Raw genomic sequence first — 25,224 nt, 5'->3', positions numbered from 1 at the left:
CCAAATCAAATCCCCTTGAGGTACACATTGAACTTCCCCATCCTTTTGCATTACCCACCAAGTGCACCCAGGTCCTTGAGCAAAAGTAATCCCACAGATGGGTTTGCCTTTGCCTGAGGCAGCAGTAACCCAGACTGTCTTCCCCAGCATGTTTTTTATGTGCACTCCAGGGACTTTATCCCCTTCTACAGTACATAAAAGTTTTAATTGGGCAGGGCCAGCTCGATTGGCAGATCCCCTAGTGCTGACTAACCAGGTGGCCTTTGCTAAATGCATATGCCAATGTTTAAATGTCCCAGCACCCATTGCTCTCAGTGTAGTCTTTAACAGTCCATTGTATTGTTTGATTTTCCCAGAGGCTGGTGCGTGATAGGGGATGTGATACACCCAGGCGATGCCATGCTCTTTGGCCCAGGTGTCTATGAGGTTGCTTCAGAAATGAGTCCCCTTCTCTGACTCAGTTCTCTCTGGGGTGCCATGTGGCCATAGGACTTGCATTTCAAGACCCAGGATAGTGTTCTGGGCAGTGGCATGGGGCACGGGATATGTTCCCAGCCATCCAGTGGTTGCTTCCACCATGGTGAGCACATAGCGCTTGCCTTGGCTGGTTTGTGGGAGTGTGATATAATCAATCTGCCACGCCTCCCCATATTTATACTTCAGCCATCGCCCTCCATACCACAGAGGCTTTAACCACTTGGTTTGCTTGACGGCAGCACGTCTCACATTCATGGATAACCTGTGCAGTAGTGTCCATGGTCAAGTCCACCCCTCAATCACGAGCCCATTTATGTGTTGCATCTCTTCCTTGATGGCCTGAGGTGTCATGGGCCCGCCAAGCTATAAATAATTCACCCTTATGTTGCCAGTCCAGATCCACCTGAGCCACTTCCATCTTAGCAGCTTGATCCACCTACTGGTTGTTTTGATGGTCTTCAGTAGCCTGACTCTTGGGTACTCATGCTCATGCATCTACGTGACATACTTTTACAGCCAGGTTCTCTACCCGGGCAGCAATATTTTGCCACAACGCGGCAGCCCAGAGGGGTTTGCCTCTGCACTGCCAATTGTTCTGCTTCCATTGCTGCAACCACCCCATGGGGCATTTGCCACCATCCATGAGTCACTATAGAGAGAGGGCACTGGCCACTTTTCTCGTTCAGCAATGTCTAAAGCCAACTGGATGGCCTTTACTTCTGCAAATTGGCTTGATTCACTGCCTCCTTCAGCCGTTTCTACAACTTGTCGTATAGGACTCCATACAGCAGCTTTCCACCTCCGATGCTTTCCCAGAAGATGACAAGACCCATCAGTGACCAGGGCATATTGCCTCTCATTTTCTGGTAGTTTATTATACTGTGGAGCCTCTCCAGAACACGTCACCTCCTCCTCTGGCGATATTCCAAAACCTTTGCCTTCTGGAGAGTCCATAATTAATTCCAAGATTCCTGGGTGATTGGGGTTTCCTATTCAATGCTGTTGTGTGATCAGTGCAACCCACTCACTCCACGTAGCACCTGTTGCATGATGTGTAAAGGGGACCCTCCCTTTGAACATCCAGCCCAGCAGTGGCAGTCGGGGTGCCAGGAGGAGCTGTGCTTCAGTACCAACCACTTCCAAAGCAGCTCGAACCCCTTCATATACTGCTAATATCTCTTTTTCAGTTGGACTATAGCAGGCCTCAGATCCTCTGTATCCCCGACTCCAAAGCCCTAAGGGTCAACCTCGAGTCTCCCCTGGTACTTTCTGCCAGAGGCTCCAGGTAGGGCCATTCTCCCTGGCTGTGGTGTAGAGCACATTTTTCACATCTTGTCCTGCCCAGACTGGCCCAAGGGCTACTGCATGAACTCTCCCGTTTAATTTGTTCAAAGGCTTGTCGTTACTCAGGGCCCCATTTGAAATCGTTCTTCTTCCAGGACACTTGATAGAGAGGGCTTATGATCAGACTGTAATTTGGAATATGCATTCTCCAAAAACCCACAACGCCTAAGGAAGCTTGTGTTTCCTTTTTGCTAGCTGGTGGAGACATGGCTGTTATTCTGTTAATCACATCCCTTGGGATCTGATGATGTCCATCTTGCCATTTTATTCCTTAAAAACTGGATCTCCTGTGCAGGTCCCTTGACCTCACTTTGTTTCACGGCAAAACCAGCCTTCAGAAGGATTTGGACTATTCCCTTTCTCAAAAACTTCTGCTGTATTGCCCCACATGATGATGTCATCAATGTATTGCAGATGTTCTGGAGCTTCACCGTGTTCCAGTGCAGTCTGGATCAGTCCATGGCAAATGGTAGGGCTGTGTTTCCACCCCGGGGTGATCGATTCCAGGTGTACTGAACGCCCCTCCAAGTGAAAGCAAACTGTGGCCTGCACTCCACTGCCAAAAGGAATGAGAAAAATGCTAATGTGTTTTTCACTTGTGACATAGCGCTTGGCTGCCTTTTGACTCCAGTTCTATTGAAGTTCTAGCATGTCCAGCACGTCAGCATTCAGCAGCAGCATGACTTTGTTCAGGCCACAATAGTCTACTGTTAGTCTCCACTCACCATTAGACTTTTGCACTCGCCATATAGGACTGGTAAAAGGTGAACAAGTCTTACTGATCACTCCTTGGCTCTTCAGTCAACAAATCAGCTTATGGATGGGAATCAGGGAGTCTCGGTTGGTACGATATTGCCGCCAGTGCACTGTTGTGGTAGCAATGGGCACCTGTTCTTCTTCGACCCTCAGCAACCCCACAACAGAAGGGTCCCCTGAGAGACCGGGCAAGGTAGACAGCTGTTTAATTTCCTCCGTCTCCAAGGCAGCTATGCCAAAAGCCCACCGGTACCCTTTTGGGTCCTTGAAATACCCTCTCCTGAGGCAGTCTAAGCCAAGGATGCATGGAGCCTCTGGGCCAGTCACAATGGGGGGCTTTTGCCACTCATTCCCACTTAGGCTCACTTCAGCCTCCAATACAGTTAGCTGTTGGGATCCCCCTGTCACCCCAGAAATACAGAGGGGTTCTGCCCCTTTATAGCTTGATGGCATTAGGGTACAGTGTGCACCGGTGTCTACTAGAGCCTTATACTCCTGTGGGTCTGATGTGCCAGGCCATCAAATCCACACAGTCCAGTAAACTCAGCTGTCCCTTTCCTCCACCTGGCTGGAGGCAGGGGTCCTCTAGTCCTGGTCATAATATTCATTACCCATTTCTGGTACATACGAGTCAGGAGTTCCTTCATTAAAATCAGGAGTAAGATCAGGCCTTCTACTCTGTCTGGGGCACTGCCCACTGGAAATTGGAGCAGCAATTTTCCTGGAAGAACTCCCTTTGGTGATTGTTTTTCCTTGCAACTCACATACCCGCGCCTCTAGGGCTGAGGTAGGTTTTCCATCCCACTTCCTCATGTCCTCTCCATGGTCACACAGGTAAAACCACAGGGTGGCCCATGGTGTGTATCCACTATATCCTCTCTCTTGAGCAGAGGAACGCTGACTCCTAATGGCTGAGATACTGGTCCATACAGGTGGGGAGTATGACATACCCGCTTTGAGTTGCTGGACCTCCTGGGACAGTTTATCCACCGTCAAGACACAGGCCTGTAGGGAGGACGATAGACTTTCTTCGTATTGATGGAGTTGGCCAGCCAATTCATCTACCATTTGTCCTTCTCCAGCTTTCCAGGTCATTACTGCCAATGAGTTGGCAAATGACGATGGTGCGCTCTGTACAAACTTCTGCCACGTGGGTCGTGTGCACTTGGCTTCATCTGAATCTTTCGGTAACTGCTCATTGTTGAGGTCACCATAAACCACCTCCAGCACGGCTAATTCCCTCAGGTACTGGATACCTTTCTCCATGGTGGTCCACTTGCCTGGGTGACATATAACATCTTCCTTGAAAGGATACTGTTCCTTCATAGCTGACAGGAGTCGCCTCCAGAGGCTGAGGGCTTGTGCCCCTTTTCCAATTGCTTTGTCGATGCCCCCTTCCCTAGAAAGGGATCCCAGCTGCTTGGCTTCCCTACCCTCCAATTCCAGGCTACTGGCCCTGTTATCCCAGCATCAGAGCAGCCAGGAAACAATGTGCTCGCCTGGACAATGGCTGAAATCTTTTTGCATATCTCACAGCTCACTCAGGGATAGGGATCAGGTCGTTACCACCCCATTTATGCATTCTGCCTCTTCCTCCTCCTGTTCTCATGATGCCCCTGCTTTGGAATGGCCTGCCTCATCCACTTCTTCCCTTAGTAGAGGAAGAGTTTCTCCCTTACTGAAGGAGCTGACTTTCGCTTCCAACATTTTTTCTTGTGTATAGGGGCAACCGATACCAGCATGAGTTGGTTCTCTGGTTCAGCTGCAGTGCCTGCCGCCAGAGTTGGAGTAGCCACAGTGCCTGTTGTTTTGTCGTCAGACCCAGAGACCTTCTCTTCCCCTTGAGGGTAGTGAATAGTGTTGAACAGGTCTCGGTAGGCATGGGCCAGGCCCCAGCACATTGCAGTGATTTGCATTTCTCTGGACTTGCCAGGGTGACAGTATACTTTTTCCAAATATTTTACCAGTTTTTCAGGATTCTGCACTTGTTCAGGGGTGAAGTTCCAAACCACTGGAGGTACCCACGATCCTAGATACTTGCCCATACTATCCCACATACCCTGCCACTCATAACTGTCCAGCCTCAGGGCAGATCTCTGGGTGGTATTCTTAAATAGTTGTTTAACCTTAAACAAGACCTGAAACGCATTCAGGAGAAATAGCAATAGGAACGTGCTAGTTTGAAGATCCCAAGGATATTCAAAATCCTCAAGAGCTATTGTAACTAGCCTGGAGGAGAAGGGGAAGGTGAAGGAGCAGGGGAAAGTGTCCCCTCTTGTCTTCCCCATAAATTTGCTCTCTGAGGAGAAGAGGCAAAGAATGTAATTATTAATAGCTGCTGAGAGATGGTTCCCGAAGTATGGAGATGACAGCAATGTTGAGTACAAATACCAGATTAGTCTCTTCACTTGTAATTTTATCATATTGTAAACCAATGTTACACAGTACAGCAAAATGATAACCTTAATCCAGCCCCCAGAGGTGATAAACAGCACAACAGGGAACATATACAGCAAGTAAGGTGTTACATAACACAACTCTGAGAACAAGCACAACTCCAAGAGCAAATTAATCAATGTTGCAACCAGCAACTATTAACCTAATAGCGAATGCTTATAACAAATTTGTTTTAACATGCTCTGGTCAGACCTGTGATTATCTCAACCCTTCGAGCCCCATGTTGGGCACCAAAAAGACTGTTGTTGTTTAACCCAGCAGGCAGCTAAACACCACACAGCTGTTTGCTCACTCCCCCCCCCCAGTGGGATGGGGGAGAGAAGGAGAAAAAAAAAAAAACAAAAAAAACCCAAAACACACCACCAAAAATACCCCCCCCACGCTCATGGGTTGAGATAAAGACAATTTAAAAGAAATTGACAGGACAGAAAAGAAAGGGAAAACAATAGTAATGATGATAAAAGAATATACAAAAGTGATGCACAACGCAGTTGCTCACCACCTGCTGACCGATGTCCAGCCAGTTCCCAAGCAGCAGACCCCCAGTCAGCTCTTCCCCTAGTTTATATGCTGAGCATACTGAGTCATATGGCATGGAACATCCCTTTGGTCAGTTGGGGTCAGCTGTCCCAGCCGTGGCCCCTCCCAATTTCTTGTGCACACCCAGCCTACTCGCTGGTGGGGGGGGGGGGGGGGGTGAGGAGCAGGAAAAGACCTTGACTCTGTGTAAGCACTGCTCAGCACTAACTAAAACATCAGCGTGTTATCAACATTACTCTCATACTAAATCCAAAACACAGCACTATACCAGCTACTAGGAAGAAAATTAACTCCATCCCAGCCAAAACCAGGACACAGATGGAAAACCACTACTAAGCAACCAAATGCACAACTGTGACATAGCCACCTGCTAATTGGAGTAAGACTATAATAATGACTTTACACATTTAAAACCTAGAAAAGTACACCTGGAAACAGGTTGAAACAATTTAGTAACTTACCTCAAGATCCAGCATGAGTTCAATGAATCTCTCACAATAATGAACTTTGTCCATAGAAATAGGACCTAGATAGAAAAAAAAAAATATTTTTTTTCTGCAATTGATCCACACCACAGTATATTTGTACTTGAACTATTTTTTAAAGGTGTAGCAAATGCTACTAATATACCAGTATTAGTTTTTAACAAGATTGAAAAGTTATCTAGCACATTCTTCTCTTTTTCTGAAACAATCCTTTCTTTCATTGCAAACCAGAAAATTTTTGGATGTAAGAAAATAATGTAACCAGAGTTTCAGGAGTGATTTTATCCAATCTGAAAAAAACCAACCAATGTGACATACAAAAATGCACACTTCCACAAGATACCAACGGCCTGCTAAGCTTCTTAAGAACTTTTAACTCCGGGTACTCGAAAATACCCATTTAAAATCTGCAGTCAAGGTGTGTGCAAAAAGCCTTGACAGTATTCAAAGGTACTCAGTGGTGACTACTAAAGAGCCTTTAGAATCATGTCAAAACACAACACTAAGTCTGCTTTAATTAATGTCTACTTCCTAAAGTGTCCAAAGAACTGTTAATGTAAATCTTCCTAAAACAGGTCTTGCATAATTGGGAAAACAGAGGGGAGAGGTATCCTTTCTGAGGAAGCCACAATACACAGAATTTCCCCTTACAGCTCAGTTAAGAGCTGAAGTTTGCTAAGAGTTTAAGAGCAAAAGCAGAACTCCGGGAAGTGTTTTCAGCCAAATTGTGCTGTACTTAGAGTATAATAAGCCTTTTTTGTCAAAAGGCTAACACCTTCCTGTACAAACACTTTTCCTTTCTAAATCAGGCAAGCATATAATTTTGCCTGTCACAATGACTTATAAATCAAGAGCAGTCAAATCTTAGAGAATTTCACTTCACTTAGGCTTTTGTTCTTACCATAAATGAACAGTACTGACAGAATAGAGCCTTATGATATGCATTTATGCCACCTGTTTAACAAGGCACCTAAGTATGTATGAAATGCTTTAATGCTGTAAGAAGGCTGTAAGCACACAATAAAGAATATCAGTACCCAGAAATATTTTATTAAGTCCATACTGAACAGGAGAAGAGGTTTAAAGTAGCTTTCTGCTATTTCATTTTTAAAGCATATACAGATTTGAATACTAATTTTGACATGAAATCCATGCAGACAGGCATGGATTTCACTAAAACACCATCTAGATAGGATACCAACCTGAGGTTGGAGACCTTAAGGAGTTGGTATCCTAAGGAGTAGTTGGTATCCTAAGGTTGGTATCCTAAGGAGTAATTGCTTCAGCAACAGAAAATAATTTAAGACAGATTACCAGGTAACAAAGTAACATAAGAACCACAGTTACCTGAGACAGGTATTGATTTTAGCACAGAAATGAATTTCTGAATGAGCTGTGAAAGAAATCTTCTCTCCCGATATGCTCTAAAATCAGATATATGAGAAAAGCATTAATATTCCTTGAATGCAGACTAGAAGTACATCGTATCTTTCACTTATACAAAGTTAGCTGCTTTAAAATTTATATAATGGTAGCAGGTTGCTTTGAAACACACCTAAACTGTTTAGATGATAACTTTTCTCTCTGCACTCAAGCAGACAGATTAGCAGAGCCTACATTTTTAGGCACAGAACTGATTACCAACCCATGCTTCTACTGAGTCAAAGAGGAGAAGTATGTCACCACCTACACCTTACCACATTGCAACACAAAAGTATTGGAACATTCAACTTTGGTGAGATACACACAAATTTATTCAAACACTTGCATAAGGTATTTGCTTAAGAGCTCAACATTTGCTAAAGGTCATGAAAAAATACAAGTAACTACACGAATATTCTCTTATGGCTTTCATCATATAGCTCTAAGATTTGGCATCACAAATTCACTGATCAAATAAAATATCAGAGTTCTATAACAGTATGTTGCATAAAATCTACTGGAAAACAAAATAGTTTCCAGGAGACCACATATGATCAATCCTTATTTGCCATCTTCACAGTCTTTTTGAAAAAAAAAAATGCATTTTTTATTGAAACAATTTATTTTAGCTGAAACACAATGAATGCATTAACAGCTTTGGATTTAACAGGAAAAAAAGTTTCTGTAACGTACTGCATTCTTGCCTCCTCATCCATTTTCTCATCATTTTTCTTAATTAGATTCCAGAATTTTCTTAGTTTTGGTGTCTTTTTCAGCTCTTGTTCCAGCCGTTTCTGAAATGTTAAAATGTTATTCAGTCACCAAGAATCCTTGTTTTCACGAGAGATAAAAATACAATCCAGTCTTCTTATTAAAAAAGAAAAAACATATAACAAACTGAAATAAATATCTGTCTCAGACTAATCTCAGTAAGTATCACTGTAAAACAAGAATGTAATACTGCTAGGAGAGTCCAGCCATGGCTAGATGTCAGCTCCATTCCCCAGTCCCTGTGATCTCATGGCCTTGTCTACAAATTATAGCTTGAAGAAGCTATAAGCAACAAAGCTCAGTTTTATGAAAAATTACATAATTAATTAATAATTACAATTACATGGAAATTTGCAACAAACAATAAAGCGAATTTTACCAAGCACACAAAAATATAATTCCATAGCAATGCAGGCAGCTTTAAATGTTAGGCTTCCATAACAGTATTCCATAAAAATTGACTTTTCAGGACTTGGATAATGCCTAGAAGATTGCTTTGCCAGTTTACAGTGTTATGCTTACAGGTTGTAGAGCCATCCACATTGGTAAGGAAATGAGCTGCTGCACCTGACCTCTGATCAAATCCACTTCCTGTTAGAAAGTCAGAGACAGAAAATGTTTTTTTAAAATTCTTACGTTTTCTGATGTGCCTGTCTTACAAAATACATCAATGTATGTTACCATCCGACAAAAATATATATGTTGTTGTATTAGATTTCACAATCTCCTTACAGGAAACTGCACAATAGCCCTACCCAGTAATACTTAAAACTGCTGATGACTTTTGACTTTTTAGGTTCTTTTCACAGATTCTGTCAGTTCTTAATACTTCAGTGGGGGCCCATCCATATAACTTTTTTTAGCATAGAAGCTGATGAGAACTGATGTTCCTTCTTCAGTCATTTCTCATTCTTGAACTGAATTTTCTTACTATGCTTTCTCTATTTGTTTTTACTCTATTTCTTTCCTGAAGCCCTTCATTTATCAAGTTTTTCCCACTTCATCTACACTCTTCCCATTATCTGAAATAATAATTTTCTCTATAATTCATTTCACTTCAACTGTTGTTTCAAATGTTCTCTCTCCAACTCTGCCTGTGATCCGGATCCACAAAGTTTTCTTTCTTTCCTAAACTATTGAAAAACTTCCATTAACATCTTAAATATGTCTTCACAGACAAATACTCTATTCTCAGCATTCTGAAACTTCACGCTTCAGTGCTCCTTGTTTAAAACACTACTGTCACTATCCTGTTTTGCATTTGACAAAGAAGTGCAGCTTCTAATAGCAGTATGCTTTTACAACCACTTTTTTACTGGCTTCCATATCACGTTATATGAGAAACATGCTCTGCAAGCAGGATTCCATACAGTCACTATCAAACCCTCCTTTAAAATTAAGATCTGTTGCATGGCCACTACAGAAAAATACTACCTCAATAAACTATCCACATAAGGTTCAGGATGATTACTGGCTCCCATAATCATTCCTAATTCCAAAATCAAATCATACACTTTCTAAATTATTTTGTCTGCGAGACATGATTTTGTTCTTTACTCGTGCAGACCCTGATTTTGACTGATACATCCTGTGTGCAATATAAGAAAAGAAAAAGCCCAGTAGCAAGAGAGGTAACAGACTACTGTTTTATATAACAGATAATTGTAAATTATTCTCCACACTTGCTAATTAGGATCAATAACTGTGTTTTTACTATAGATTGAGAATACAACTCGGTCCAATGCTTTCTTAAAACTAACTCAAGAGAAGCGCAGATAGAATACTACCTAAATCTGGTTTCAAAAGTGAAAAAATTACTGTCTTTCCCAATAGTTAATGGAAATAATTTTGTGCAATTTCCCAGCCAAACTAAAAAGAGCACAGTAGTAAGTAATCTGCTTTTAAGTGTAAAGCACCTTTTCAAATATAAATACATATACTTTAAGCACTATTTTAAATGTAAGTCCGGATATATTCCTTTAAATTGCAATAAGTGCCAATCCTCCAATTTCAAGTCTCTTTTATGACCTTGTGTCAGAGAAAAGAAATTGTGATGAGAGAGATAAAGCAAGAGTCAAAAAGAGGGGAAAAAAGCCCTCTGGTACCATCTTCTTCCTTAAATGGGAATTTTGCTTCATCTGTCTCATAAGAAGAAATTGCTCAAACTAAACTCCTATTAACACAGAACAGCATAAACACACTGGAATTATTAGTTACTTTTAACATACCAAACTATTGAAGCAGTGATCAAGGAAAAGCAGCAGTACTGTCTGTTCATGCAGGGAGTATTCACTGTCATTTTCAACCAGCGATGCTTCCAATATGCATTTGAAAAAGAAGGGAAAGTGTTCTGGCTTTTTTTTGAATGTCTAGAAATAGAAGAGGAAGTTGATTTTGAGTCAGGTTGATACAAATAATTTAAATCTTCATTCACATAACATTGCTTAAGTTCTCTAAATCCATTTTAATCTATAAAAGGAAGGATTAGTTTTTCTCTTTTTCATTTATTCTGACCAGGCAACACAAACAAAACAGACTAATTATATCCTCCTGGACCAAGGATCCTCACACTATGGGAGTGCTCTTAGTGGGATTACTGCCTTCTACGTGGTCTGTCATAGGTGATGTATAGGACAAACTGAAGAAGCATCACAGGTGGAGTGGATTGTGCTGTGGGAATGCTCAACTGGTGATTGCACAGAATTAATGCGGAATGACATAAGTTAGAAGAGAATTGGTAGATTTTGGCGAAAACTATGGCAGCTGTTTAGTGATCTGCAAAAAGTGAGCAGATAAAAACCACAAGAGAGTAATTACAGTTGTGGAACTCCCATTCAGCTATGTCAGCCAGAAAAAGATAAACCAAATAACTGTGGAGATAAAACAGTTTCTTTACAAGGGCAGACACATACCAAATAACAGATTTAACTAAGCTGCTTGGAAAGTAACATGCACCTGTCATTTTGCTTCTAGTACCTACACCAGAACGAGAAAAGGCACAGACATCATATGCACAAGTTATTAATTCTTTGTGCTTTGCCAGCACTGAAATAATGGCACTATTATTGGAGTAAGTGTCCTTCTGAAACAATGCTTGCACAGAATTTCTAACTAGGCTCATGTAGTTGAGATGGCCTGTGAGAACTGGACTGTCTGTAGAAACACTAAATTATTTCTGAACCTATTATTACAAAAAACAGTACACATAGAAGCAGAATAAGAGATTATCTTAGTATAAAGTTTCACGCAAGAAAGCTACAAAACCATATTCACAGGTTTTAAGCAAGACACTATTGGATAAAATGTTAGACTTCCAGTGGTGCCTTCTTATATCCACAGGTATAAAAATCCTTTTTTCTTTCAATATCAGAGCAATAACTTCTCTGCAAATGCCAGACTTTTGTCAAGTGTCCAAAAAGCAAATGATGATGATGATGTAAAGGCACATGAAGAAAGGCTGAGAGTTGGGGTTGTTCAGCCTGGAGAAGAGAAGGCTCCAGGGAGACCTTATTGCAGCCTTTCAGTACTTAAAGGGGGCTTATAAGAAAGACGGGGACAGACTTTTTACCAAGGCCCATAGTGACAGGATAAGGGGTAATGGTTTTAAACTAAAAGAGGGTAGATTCAGACTAGATGTAAGGAAGACATTTTTTACAATGAGGGTGGTGAAACACTGGCACAGGTTGCCCAGAGAGGTGGTAGATGCCCCATCCCTGGAAACACTGAAGGTCAGGTTGGACGGGGCTCTGAGCAACCTGCTCTAGTTGAAGATGTCCCTGCTCATTGCAGGGGGGTTGGACTAGATGACCTTTAAAGGTCCCTTCCAATCCAAACTATTTTATGATTCTATGATCACACAGCAGAACAAAGGACTCATGCACCAGAAGGAATCAGGTGATTTTTCACCTGTCCATTTGCTTTCTCCAAAAAGAACATACACTTTAAAACACCATATCAGACATTCCAGCTGATACCATTTACTTTTAACACTACAAGCTTTGCTACCTTCTGTCAGTATAAGTGAGCACACCACAAAAAGCTGCAACTTATAGATCAAAGTCAATTCCAGCTGTAATTGAAATTGGTTACCTCCCACGCAGGGACATTCTCTCTGAACTTCTCATTCACCATACAGCAGATTGACATTAAATATGCCTTACTGGACACCTCTGGAGAATAATTCATCCATAGATAATTTTCAAGGTACTGGCTGTGAAGAGACAAAGAATATTTCATTAGTTGCCGCCACCCACATAATCTGTCACTCATTTGAAAGAGCAGTTATCCACAGGGGTTTTTTCCTTCCTTCTCCTTAAAGCCATCTTTATAGTTTGTGATTAGTTACTGAAGTTTCTCTCATCCAGGTCACTGCAGCAAAACTTGTTAGACTCGGTAACTGCTACAAGAGACAGATGAGTTTCTTATCAGGACGACACATTCATCAGAGGGCTTCCAAATGTAACAAGTAGCCACAGCTCAATAAAAAGTCAGAACATGAATTCATGTTGATTTTCCAAAAAGAGAAAAAAAAACAACTTCATTTGTCTGAAGAATGTCACATGCAGTATTTCCTAGCATAAGATGCAAAGGACAACTACTGTCTAACAGTATTTATATTATTAAATACCCTTTTTAATAAAAAAAATCAGGAATCATCTAGAGACATTTTATGCTTGCGATCATATAAAGGCAATAAAAATATTACATTACAGTGCGACTAAAAGCGTTGAATATTAGGGGAGTGATTAGGTGTTTTCAAGAAGGTGAAAAAAAATTCCTGAACACTGGAAAATAGCAGCTTCCCAGCAATGAGCATTTCTTCTTCATTAATACAGTGCATTTCTCATAAAAGACACTTCAAATTAGATCTTAGAGATGAGAGGCTATTTGGACAAACAACTGTCTCCCTCCTTTAACTTCCTCTTGAAACTACACAGGATAGTTACTCCTGAGGCGGCAATCCCCAAATCCATCATATTCAACAGTGCACTTGTACCTTGTGCTCCTTTAACAACTGCCTCCAGAAAGTGGAAAGTCTTGTTTCTTCCTAAACAAGCTGCTCATTCATTCCTTTCTCTTAATGTTAGCTTTAACATTCATTTGGCCCCTCATGAGCCAACTCAGTTTTACCTATTTACTTTTTTCCACAGATTACTTTTCTGATGTCTTACAGTAAGCTACTTCAATAATTTCACATAAGATGAGTACCAGAGATGGTGGGGAAAAAAGGCAGTGAGAAGCTGTATGTAACCAGGAGCAAAAGGCTCGGTAATGGTCAGACAGGGACTTCTGCTTGTTGGGAGATCTGCCAGAATGCATAGCTTCAGATATAGCTGAGATAACTTCATAGGCATATACAAAATGAAATACATGCTGCTTCCCAAGAGCTTGGATCTGCCAACAGGAGGGGGAAAACCCCCACAAAATCCACAGAACTCCATACTTTGTTTCACCCGGGAATTCCAATAAACTTCAATGTTTTAGTAAAAATACTATTATGCCTCCAAGTGAGGATAAACATATGTGAGCAAGAATGAAGGATAGGAAAATCTCATGTGTGTGAAGACAGGAGAGTTTCACAGACGGATGGGGAGGTGGGGAAGAAAAAAGAGAAAATGACTGACAGGACAAATGGCAGTAGATGGGGCTATACACCAGAAAGTACTGAAGTTACATTACAGGCTGGTAACATTAAAAATGTTCACAGAAAGGCTAAAAACCTCTAACTCCATGGTATTGCTGGCATACAAATTCCAGAAGTCATGCTACCAGCATGCCATTTGTTAGTGTCAAACCCCAAACCGTAGCTTACATTTTCTCTTCTGCCTTTTCTAATAAAGAAGCGGAAAACAAAGGGAAGTTTGTCCTACTTTTCTAGTTAGCAGTACTACTTATATATTTCAGCCTTTTCAAACAAAGAATCTGATTCAACCAAAAACCACCTCATTCTATCTGCTCATAAGATTTGAGAGATAAAATAGAGCCAAACAGAACATTAAATATTGTGTTTCTAAATATGTAAATACTGCAAATATTTATTTTACATCATTTTACACATGCTTTATAAGTTCTTCCAGGAAGTCTGAAGTACCTGTAAGAATGTTCTAAACAGATTTCCATTTCTTTTCAAGTGAAGAAAGTGTTAGTGATGCTGCTTCAGCACAATTCATTTTTACCCCCGCAGTAAGAGAGTTAATCCAAAAACTTCCTCTGACTTTGGTGAGTTCTGATTTAAGGCTTAATGACACATTCCAAATAACAGACCCAAGTTTTTCACCTCTCTCATTCACACTCTCTTCTTCAGTGCTTCATTTACACTAGAAATTCAGAATTGTAAAACAAGATACTCTCATATGTTACTTGTACTTATGAAATTATTTCCTCCTCAAATTAAGCTCTCCTCACTTAATTTTCCTAGGTACGCAATTCAAAACTTTCATAAGCAGGAACAAATGAGTATACTACCTTCAAACTGACTTACTGCCCTGCATTTGCTTCTCATCTTTAGGGGTTCCTACAAAAAAATAACTTCAAATTTCACTCCAATTAGCTTACCTGAATTCAAGAAGCATTATCTTTCTAATAGCAAACCTAAAAAGGAAAAAGTAATCAGTTAACACAGGAAAGAAAGCCTCCCATAAACATCTTAGCTGCATGGAAAATGGCTGTATTTTCCCTTATATAACAAAACCTATAGAAACATCTAGGAATTATTTCTGCCCCTCCATTTCCACGCAAGAGCAACCACTTGAATGCAGAAGCAACTGCTGTAATCCTATGGAAGCTAAAGTTCATGCAGGTTCACTGAGCAATCAAATTCACATTAAAAAAATCCATCTAGATCTTTTAAATATGAAGACACTGCTTCCAACAGCCTTGAAGACATAAACTGCTAGAAGCTGACAGTGTCTTCTGGAAAACTATGACTATATATTTAATCCATTCGTAATGGTCTCTCTTCTTAGTGACTGGAAATTGAAGCTTGCTCTGATCCTGTATGACAATTCTTAGATTACTTTCATAAAGGAATCAAAAGCAGAATTCTCTCCACAGCTCAGTCTTCCCCTGAAGAGCTGCAGCTACGGTTACAACTCTTCTGTACACACAGTTGTAGAATGCAGTTTATCTTGAATTCTTTGCCTCCCCCATCTAACATTACAATTCACTGAAATGAGACTTGCCTTTTATAAACCTGGTAATGATAATTAGGGAAAGAGCAAAAAGCTAGAGGCACCACACTCCTCAACTGATTTTTATTCCTTACGTACCTTAGTGACAAAAGACGGGACCAGCCTTCTATAACCATCACAACAAAACAACAAACAACACAACAGACTACCAGATCAAGGAACCAAACAGTATTATGTCCAACCATCACATTTAAGGATTATGAGCTCATAAACTTTCTTTTTGCCACATTCAGACTTTGAAATACCATAACGATTAAATGACTCAAATGCCCTCAAGCCATTTCCATCTGCTTTCAACATGTTAATGCATTTTAATATATTCTGTGAAACATTAGAAAACAGTTCAATACAGATAACATTGGAATGCTTGTCTATAAGTGAAAGTGACTAGCGTACTTACTTTGACCTGACAATTTCTTTTGTATATACATCTTCAATAACCTATGTGAAAGAATATTTCAAAAAAGAGTTAAGAATTTTATATACTTCATACAGTGATTAAAAATGCATTAAGATATCTTATGCACTCAAAGTTACTCTGAATTAGTTAGTCTCTGCTTACTGCTATTTGATCAAAAATGTCATAAAAATTATGTCTCGGCTCTGAAGAGCCCAAAAGCTTCCTAGACATACATTCTCACAAAGAAAGTGATCAACTTAGGAGAAAGCACCCAATGACAGAGAACTGACGAGACCTTCATTCAAGTTATTCTGAAGGAATAACCTACATCTCACCGAGATTTTTTCTATAAAAGTCAAACAGATATGCAAACCTTTTTATTGTTAATCTTTGGCTTATGGTTGAATTTAAAGAACAGTCTTCAAGAGCTGAGTCTGCATCAACTCAGTCATCTGTTGTCACTGTTTCTTTTAACTGATATATGACCCAATCCAGACACTTTTACCTAGATTTTCCAACAGAAATGAAAGAATCTGCACTATCTGTTGCAATAGGCACACTTTGACATCACATGACACAAAGATGCAACTCAGCTGCTCATGTACGTCCTAGTTCTAACAATCACAGACAAATACTATCACTAATACTACAAAGAGAGCGAGTAAACTGAGGCTGGAAAGGGAAATTTAGCTGAGTAGCCACAAGGGAAAGAAACCTAACATTTAAGAACCCTGCGCTACAGAAAACGAGCACAAAACCAAACACATCAGGCCAAATTTTAAACATTCAAAACACACATATCCACCAGCACAGTACTAAAGGTGTCTGCTCAAAACTCTCTGAAGAAGCTTTTAGAAAGAAGTATACAATTCAGTAATACCTGCATCTTTCGTCCTTCTTTGATTTCTACGAGTAGCCCCTCCTCAAACATCTTTTAACCTCAAAGGAGATGCCCAAAAATCTTTCACTTGCATGCAAGTTCTGGGCCCAAATAAACTGAACAAATAGCATACAAGAGAACTGCACTGCTACAGCACACTTTCCTAACAGTGCCTACCTTTATAAACTACAAATACATAACAATTTATAATTACAGTGTGTTAAGGAACTGTTGACCTTCCAAGCAGTCTCCTATACTCTTATATAAAATAAGCACTGTTGGAGGTTGGCACATCAGAAAAGGGTTGATCCTCATTCTTTTACACCCCAACACAATTCCAGTAGAAGTATTTACCTTTGAATCAAAAGACAACTTTTTCTTCACATGTGGAGCCCAGTATTTATTTGCTAGCTGTATGGGGAGAAAATAAAAAAAATGTTAAATATATACATTTTCAGTTGTAGTGATACAATAACTCAGTAACACATCCTATCCCCAAACTTTATTTCACTAATATCTTACTTAATTTCAGCTTATGGTAACTACAGGTAACAAGATTACATTTTCCAACAACAATGTTTTTCAACCATTTAAAGTTTTATGCCTAAACCTTTTCCAACAGAGATGCGATTCTCTGTAAAATTTTCAGATGCGCAGACTGCTATATAATAAACATTTTTTTCCTTAAGTTACTTCTAGCAAAAAAAAAATTACCATGATCTTTCTGGCACTGCAAACCCCAGATTGCAAGTGACTACACTCCCATTCAGGGATTTCACAAAGAGCTAAAGGCTACATACAAAGGTCTGATATTTTAAGGCTATTTGCTGTAGCCATCACTGCACCAAAACTCGTGAGCTATGGTGGCAAGAGCTTCCTAATCAACTTTAGCCAAACTTCTTTCTGCTGTAGAAGAGAAAGGAAAGCAGCACTTCCAGCACAAAAAAAAGAACACTTGTATAAAACCACTTAAAACGCTCAGCTACAAGAAACTGTCAGCAACTTTCCGCGTATTGCAACGAAACTGATTTATTTTGTAGGGCTGCTCTTGCAAACGTCTCCAGCCTGGAAACGCCGGGGGCATACACTCTTTCACGTGTAACACAGGCGTTAGATCTCTCCTCACTTGCGACAAAACAAGACCCCTTCCCTAACACCCACGGACTGCAAAGGCTGTCGAAACACCGAGGCGCCGTCGCTGCCGGAAGGGCCTTTCCAGCACCTGGCTCCGGCCGCGGGACAGGCGGCCCGGAGACCCCCCAGGGGCCGCTCCCCGCCGGCCCTACCTGGGTCACGTACTCCGCGTTGATCTGCGACACGGTGGGCGCCACGATCTTCTTCGGCGGGGCCGAGGACGCCGGCGCCGCCATGGTGACGCGGGCCCAAGCCGCCTCGTACAGGCCGGGCAGCGCCGCGCTCCCCCCGCCGCTCTCAGCCCGGGCCGGGCCCCAAGCACCGCCGCCCGCAGCAGAGGCCGAGCGGAAGTAACCTCCGCGCAAGGAGCAGCGGAGAGGGGAGCGCTTCCGGGGCGACGAGCGCTAGAGCGGCGGCGGGGAGGCGGCTGCGCCACCTGCCGCGCCCTCCCTGGCGCTGCTGCCGGCGAGCAGGGGCGGCGGCGCTCCCGCTGCGCCCGCCTTGTCCCCGGGCCGCCCGCCTTGTCCCCGGGCCGCCCTGGGGCGTGGCTGGCAAGGCCTGTCCCGCGGCCGGCCTCGGTAGCGGGCCGCCTGCTAGGCCCGCCGCCGCCAGCAGCGCGCCCGCCCTTGGCAAGGAACACCTCAGCGAGCTGGTCGGGAGTCTGTAAAAGCCGAAAAGCTGTGATAGAAGAAGAGGGAGGCAGTTAACCACCGGCTTGCTTCTGCCCTCGCCCTTCGAGTGCTCTGTAAAGTGCACTCAAGTGCACCCTAAGTGCACTTAGGGTGACTCCTTCTGTTTTGTTATCTCTTTGTCATTTGGAGCAACGGTTTCTGTCCATCTGACGTGGGAAAGACCCCCTCTTATTAACATCAAACAAACGCCACCGAGATCCGAGCACAGCTCTGTGCTCTGTCTGATAGACGTCCCTGTAATGCGGGAAACCTGTGGAGGAGAGGCAGAAGCAAGAGGGAAGAATTACACACAGAAGCCAGCAGTTTGGTAATGATTTAGAATGGTTCGCAATTAACTTATTCTGTTTGGTAAACTAGGGAATTAACGGACTCCCTAGAGAAGTTACAGTGCTTTGTTTCTGTGCTCATTATCCAGCACCTGCCACTTCAGTACTTTAAACTTCCAGGCAGATACCCCTGAAGTCTGTTTGAATATGACCTCCTTTGTTTTGATATCAAGGTGATCTCCGTTTCATTTCTTCAAGCAGAGGTTAAACTAAATATTCTTTTTGAAGTTGAATTAGAATGTGCAATGGGAATGGAAAAAGTAATGACAGTACCATGAACAGGATCAGACAATGGCTACGTTCAAATAAATATGCCTCCTGCCTGCCTGTGCTTTAAAAGATCCAGAAAATCTAAGTTTTCTGTATAGACGCTAGTAAAATCAAAAAGTTACAAAAGTACCGATAACAAATTCTGTAAATAACAAGGATTGGGCACTGTCTTGTCTGGAGATTGGAGCCCCTAGAGAGATCTGTATTTGATGAAAATATGCAAATGCAAAGCAATTAAAATACGTTTAAACTAATGTACCCCGTTTGATGTTTAAATAGTGGTAAAAATCAGAAATTAAGATGCTTCAATTTAATTGACCTAGGGCTTGCAGGTTCACAATTGGCTTAGCCTTATCGAAATCTATGCAGACACCAAAAGGGGTAGTTATATTTGCCCTTTTCTCCATCACTTGGTACAACTGCTAGCACTTGCATCCATGGACAGGTATAGAAAATACAAGTAAAATTTACCTGAGCTCTGAGCTGGCTGGCTGAGCCCTGTTAGCATGTTGCTGCACCTTAGCTGGTAAGTTTGGGAGGACACTGTAGGCAGTATTATCGTCCACAGTTATCTTGTTCTGTAGTCAACTACCTCAGAAATCAACATAGCTAGCTTATATTTGCATGTATCAGAACAAGTAGAAATGTAACAGCCTGTCAGTTTGGCAGAAAAGGAAAAGAGTACTTCTACTATCCATAAGTAGACTAGATGGGTAAATGTCAGGAAGGGAAGGAACTACTGAAGCTACAAATCAGTTATGAAAAAGGACAAAGGAATATAAGGTCATTACCTATAAATATAGGCTGAAAATAGGAAAGCTTCTAAAATTGGCTTTCAGATGGGAGCCAAAAGTTTTATTTGTGTTTAAGACATCGCGGGGACAGAATAGGAGAGGAGAGGCTATGATGATGTCTTGGGATCAGAGGTGACAGTAATTGATGACCTTGGATTTCTAATCACATGCTCAAATATCACCCACAAGGTGACATTTTTTTCAGAACTATTACCATGCCAAAAAGTAGGTAGGCAAATAGATTTTGGACTTGGGCTGGTAAATTTTCTAGAAAAGCTTTGCAAGGCTAACTTAAACCTTCTGACTTATGTTTTATGATAGATCATCAGTCATGTGTCAAACCCCACAAACTTCCATATGGCATCAAAACTATGAAAGCTCAAGGAGGAATCCATGTTTACTTAACTTTTGGCATGTGGGTGTCCCAGTGAGGAGGTTAAGTTGTATTAAACCTCCCTACAGTCAATGTGGCAACAGAGGTCCTACCAGGGGCCAAATCAGAACTAATTTAAGTGCTCTAAGTCATTTTCTGAAGGAGCTTCTGATATTGGAAACTAATATTAGATGCCTAATGTAGGCATTATGATTACATCCCTCAGTGGCAATGTCAAATAAAGTGATAAAGATCTCCTCCCTATAAATAATGCAGTAAATATTTCTCTACAAGGGCTATTGTTTAGTTACGGAGTGCTGTGACAGTAGGACTACAAGTGAATAGCAAAAGCATAAATTAGCGCATTGGCAAAATACATCACTTTCAAGCCTCAAGAGCAGCTGAACCTTTAAAGAGGAGTTGTGGTGAGACCAGGCATAATGACACCCAGTGTTGTACCTATGTCCCCATCTGCGACCCTCACCCCAGCTCGCAACTGTCTATTAAGACTGGTCTCTTGAACACTACACTCAGTTTCCCCCAGAGGGGAGGCACGTCTGTTACTTTCCACCCCAAACTGCTTTGTAGTCAGGGGAAAAATAAAAGCTTGCACCCTGTCGTCCCCACAGCCTTCTGTGAAGTTCTCCATCTTTCTGTACTCATTGACTTAACACATCAAGAAAATCAAATATTCTTTCTCTTCAAAAATCTGTTAATTCATTCATGAAGACATGTATTATTTAAAAAGTCACACATTTGAGTAGATGCAGTTTTCAAGACTATTACTCATTTCCAGGCTGCATACAGTCCTGGTCAATTTATATTCAATGCTGCTTTCTTGCTTAATTAGCTCTTCTTGTTTTGGATGCTTGCCCTTCCATATTATTGTAGCCAGGAAAAATATGCTTTTCTACTCTTCCTTGTAAACTATAGAGGCCAAGGGTCATCAATAAGCTGACCATTGCTGTATCTCAATGATACTCTCCTGAGTACAGTATCAGTGGGTCAGGAAGCATCTAGTGATAATCAGCAGGGGCTGATTCTATGTTCTGTTCTGCCTAGCTTTTAGATTATTTTAGGTTCCATCTAGAGTCACTCAAATGATTAATTTCTAGCAATGAAAACTCCAAACAATTTATCTATAAGGATTTCTAATGCTAATTGATTTAAAGGTTTGTTATTGTTTTAGGGTCTTCAGTGAGACATGACCAGTGAAACTAGATTCAGCAGCTACATACTTCAAATATAAAAGTGGTTTCACTTTTTACTGTTCCTCTTTCACACAAATACAGAGATTTATCCTTTGAATCTTTTATCTTTCAGCTTCTTAGACATAAATAAACCCAGCGCTGAGAGATGCACCATGTTGCACCTATGTAAACTCTGGTGGGAAAGCTTTGTTCCAGAGCAGGTAACAAACACCAGCACTGCCCTCAGGTTGCAAAATGGCATTACCGTACCCACTCTAGTCATCAGGTTCCGTCAAAATTATGAACAGGCATCAGCTGACTCCTCCTCCAAGCAAGCATTGTGTTAGGGACAGATGACTCCCCATGTGCTGCAGCCTGGTCATTGCAGTAGAGCAGCAGCAATTTCTCCTGGCTCTGTGATCTGGAACGATGTGGTGGCTACTATCACAACTCTACGATTGCCTGAACTCCTGATCACCAGCGGATCAGAGATTCCCCTAACAGACAACAGAATTGAAGATATCAAAACCTTCTTGCCTGGATGGGGACTCTGTTCCCTCATAGTTGAGGGCACGCTGGTGGCTAAAACTGCTCTGATTAAACAGAAAAACAGCTCACTGGCAGCGTTGTCTTACTGCTCCATGCATTCCCACCCAGGGGTTGATTTCCTGCTGGTCCACCAGTACAAGTTCAAGCTAGGCCTAAAGCTCCAGGGCATGATCAAGGCTATTGAGACTGCATTACTTCTTGGTGGAGATGCAGGGGCCTCTTCTTCCTTCCAAAATCATTGAATGTGGCTGTACTTCTGCTTACAACGGTAGTTTTTAGTCTTTTCTATGTATGCTGAATACCTTTACTGTTTCTTGGACCTTGTGGTACATAACTCAGAGGTGAAGGGAAGTCTACATTACTTTTTTCAAAAGTGAGCTGTGATTGTTGTGACAGCAAGTTCATCTGTATGCAGGAAGTCAAAGACACCTAAGGCCTAGAGGGAGATGGCTGAATTGTGCTTTCCCTGTGCACAACTTCAAGACGTAGAAATATCGAGGTGGACCAGGTGATTTTTAATAGAACTGTGCTTCCCAGGCTGGAGGTCTAGATATCTGAGGTGCATCTCACTGGTGTACGGGAATTTGTTCTCTGGTCTAATATAATTGAATTCTACTAAATGCATAAGCTTAGCTTTGGGGAAGTACCTAACGCACACTGCATACCTTAACTTAGGGCCGATGAATCCCAGCCCCAGTGACATTAAGCCATATATTGGGTAGGCTTTTTGTGAAGCAAGGCTGTAAAGCTTAGGAGACTGCATCTCTTTAAAATCGGCTTTTATCTCTAACTTGTTGACTTTTACACAGGAACAAAAGTTTTTTTGAGAGGCATCCCTCTTAAAAGCTTTGAAACAAAGCTCCAAACATGAGAATTTCAAGTCTCATCATGTATATGTACAAGCTTGCACATACAGGTTTTCTTCTAACCAAAGGAAAGTGACTATGAATATGCAGTATTTTGAAATATTACTTGCAAAGTTATATGAAATAAGTTTTTGAAAGGGATGGGGGATGAATGGTATGGAAATGAAATAATATGTACATTATTGAAAGAAGACCAGAAACCTCCTGTGTCTCTTACCTGTTGAAATGATAGAAGCAGCATTGATTTAACCTGCTTTCAGGTAAATAAAATTTGGAAATGCTTCTCAAAAAAGATCAGAGGAATCTTTCAACATGTAAAAAGTTTAGGCATAATGATAGGGGTTTTTCCTTTGGTTATAGTTTATCGTTCAAGTAGTTAATATTCACATAAACTAAACGTTCAATCTGTTCATTATAATTTTAATTCAATCACATCACATAGCTTTTACTATTTTATTTATGTGCATTCTTCTAGTCCAAGAGTTTGTCACTGTGTTCATCTCATTAAATATGGGTACTCACTCAGTAAATATGTGTGCTTCCACTCAGTAAATATGGGTACTTTCAAAAATGATGCCTCAGTTTAGTAACAGATGCTTCTTAAAATATTTAGAATTTTAAAGTGTAAAGAAGCCGTCAGTAGCATTCTGATTTGTGTATAAATATTTATTTAGCACACGTTCTGGCCAATGTACTGCCCTTGATTTTTGTGCAAAACTTACAGTAACTTCAATGGAAATTCTGAGCTCATGACTGAGAAAAATATGGTTAATTCAGCAACCCAGCTGCTTTTATATCCCAGAATAGCAAGCAGTGCCTCTAGTGAAGGAGGTGGGGAAATACGGGAGTTTATGTCATTCTTAGCTTTCTGTTGCTGGGCTCACATTTGGGTTACAGATCAAGTTAGAGCGGACTCTGGGCTATTCTAATTCTCTTCAGAGACTTTTAGCTAGCTTCCTACCAACTGGAGCACAACAGTGGTATCAACATAAAGAGACCAATTGCCAGTAAAGCTCTGGAAATATTTGCTAGAAATCCTGTGAGAGGCTGCTATGTGACAAAATTTCTATGGGGCAAAAAAATTAATGTGAGATAAATCTGTTTGATGGAGGAACATGAGGCCTTTGTCACTGAAATGAGATTCTAAGGCAAATAATTTCCTTTCTGCTAGTGCTAGCATGAGAAATGTTATGGAAAGTTGAGGCTATTTGCAGAATCATTGTAAAAGTAGATTCTTGATCACATAACCTCTCTCACAATACAGAGAAAGAGACTGCAGACAAAACGGAAGCATATCTAATATGCAGCATAAAACTTAATCAAGAAAGAACAATTCTAAGATGCTGAGACCTAGCTCCAGTCTCCTAAAGCTTTCATCCTTGCCTTTCTCCATATTTTCTAGACTTTTGGTACACATTTCCATTAGCATGTAAGGATTTTAAGAGAGGATAAAATGGCAATAAAACAGAATACCTACTGAAAACGGCAAAATTCACACTGGTGTAATACGGAAAAATAATGTATTAATTTTTAATAATTTATTTTACTGAAAAAAGCCTTCTACTGTGATATAAACTAAAATATTGCACAACAAATCATTTCAGCTTATTGGCAAATGGACATTTGTCCTCTCTAATTGCACTAGCATCAGACACGCTATTTGGTGCCTGAGGGAATTCTTACGAAGCTATTCTCGCTACTTAAGTACCTGCTATTATTAAGACCCAGAGTATAAAATACAAGTGCATGACGCAAACAAGGTTGCCAAGATACTAATCCAAGGTTGCTCTCATTTTCATGAAAAATATCGTAACATGTTTCGATCTTAAAAATTATCTTCAAATTGGCTGAGATGCTTGAGGTGTCTAGATGGCTTAGCAGATTTCTACTCAGTTTAGTAGGACTGTATTGTCACTAACAGGAACCTCTCTGCCCAGCTGTATTTTCAGGATCCTCTTAGAACCAAAATAAAGTGGAAAGTGAGGAAATCATCTGAGTTTCTGTAGCTCAGCAAGCTACTTTTGCAAACACATACTAAGCTTTAAAATTTATACTCTTCAAAAAAATGCACAAATAAAATCATGCAAATTTGCATACCAGGAAGATAGTGTTTTCCTTGATGTCAACAGAAATGCAGTGCAGTGGATTAGCAGTACAAATTAGCAGTACCATGTGTAGTTGGTTTCTTTAGTTTAGGAATAGAAATTTACTTTTTTACATAGCAGTGCCACATAATTCTCTGTATTCCCTTCCTTCACTATGTCAGCAAGGCACATTCCAGTGCCACATCTGGTGAAGCAGCCACAGG

General features: G+C 41.0%; 1 protein-coding gene across 1 annotated transcript in view; it reads right to left on the bottom strand.

Annotated features, from left to right (window-relative positions):
* The window catches only part of AQR (aquarius intron-binding spliceosomal factor), a 70,165-nt gene extending 51,935 nt beyond the window's left edge, over positions 1-18,230 (bottom strand). Inside the window, exons 1-10 of the mRNA XM_072864465.1 lie at positions 18,009-18,230; positions 17,077-17,133; positions 15,843-15,883; positions 14,808-14,843; positions 12,342-12,462; positions 10,481-10,621; positions 8,775-8,843; positions 8,175-8,275; positions 7,407-7,483; positions 6,036-6,100 (exon numbers count right to left, since the gene is read on the bottom strand). Of these exons, the coding sequence (XP_072720566.1) occupies positions 6,036-6,100; positions 7,407-7,483; positions 8,175-8,275; positions 8,775-8,843; positions 10,481-10,621; positions 12,342-12,462; positions 14,808-14,843; positions 15,843-15,883; positions 17,077-17,133; positions 18,009-18,092 (792 nt within the window). The 5' untranslated portion in view covers positions 18,093-18,230. The remainder of the gene's footprint in view (positions 1-6,035; positions 6,101-7,406; positions 7,484-8,174; positions 8,276-8,774; positions 8,844-10,480; positions 10,622-12,341; positions 12,463-14,807; positions 14,844-15,842; positions 15,884-17,076; positions 17,134-18,008) is intronic.
* Positions 18,231-25,224: the final 6,994 nt, after the last annotated feature.

This window comes from Ciconia boyciana, chromosome 6 (genome assembly GCF_034638445.1).
Source record: "Ciconia boyciana chromosome 6, ASM3463844v1, whole genome shotgun sequence".
Classification (NCBI taxonomy): domain Eukaryota; kingdom Metazoa; phylum Chordata; class Aves; order Ciconiiformes; family Ciconiidae; genus Ciconia; species Ciconia boyciana.
The sequence above is the reverse complement of the archived record's forward strand: the minus strand, read 5'-3'. Positions and strand labels throughout refer to the sequence as shown.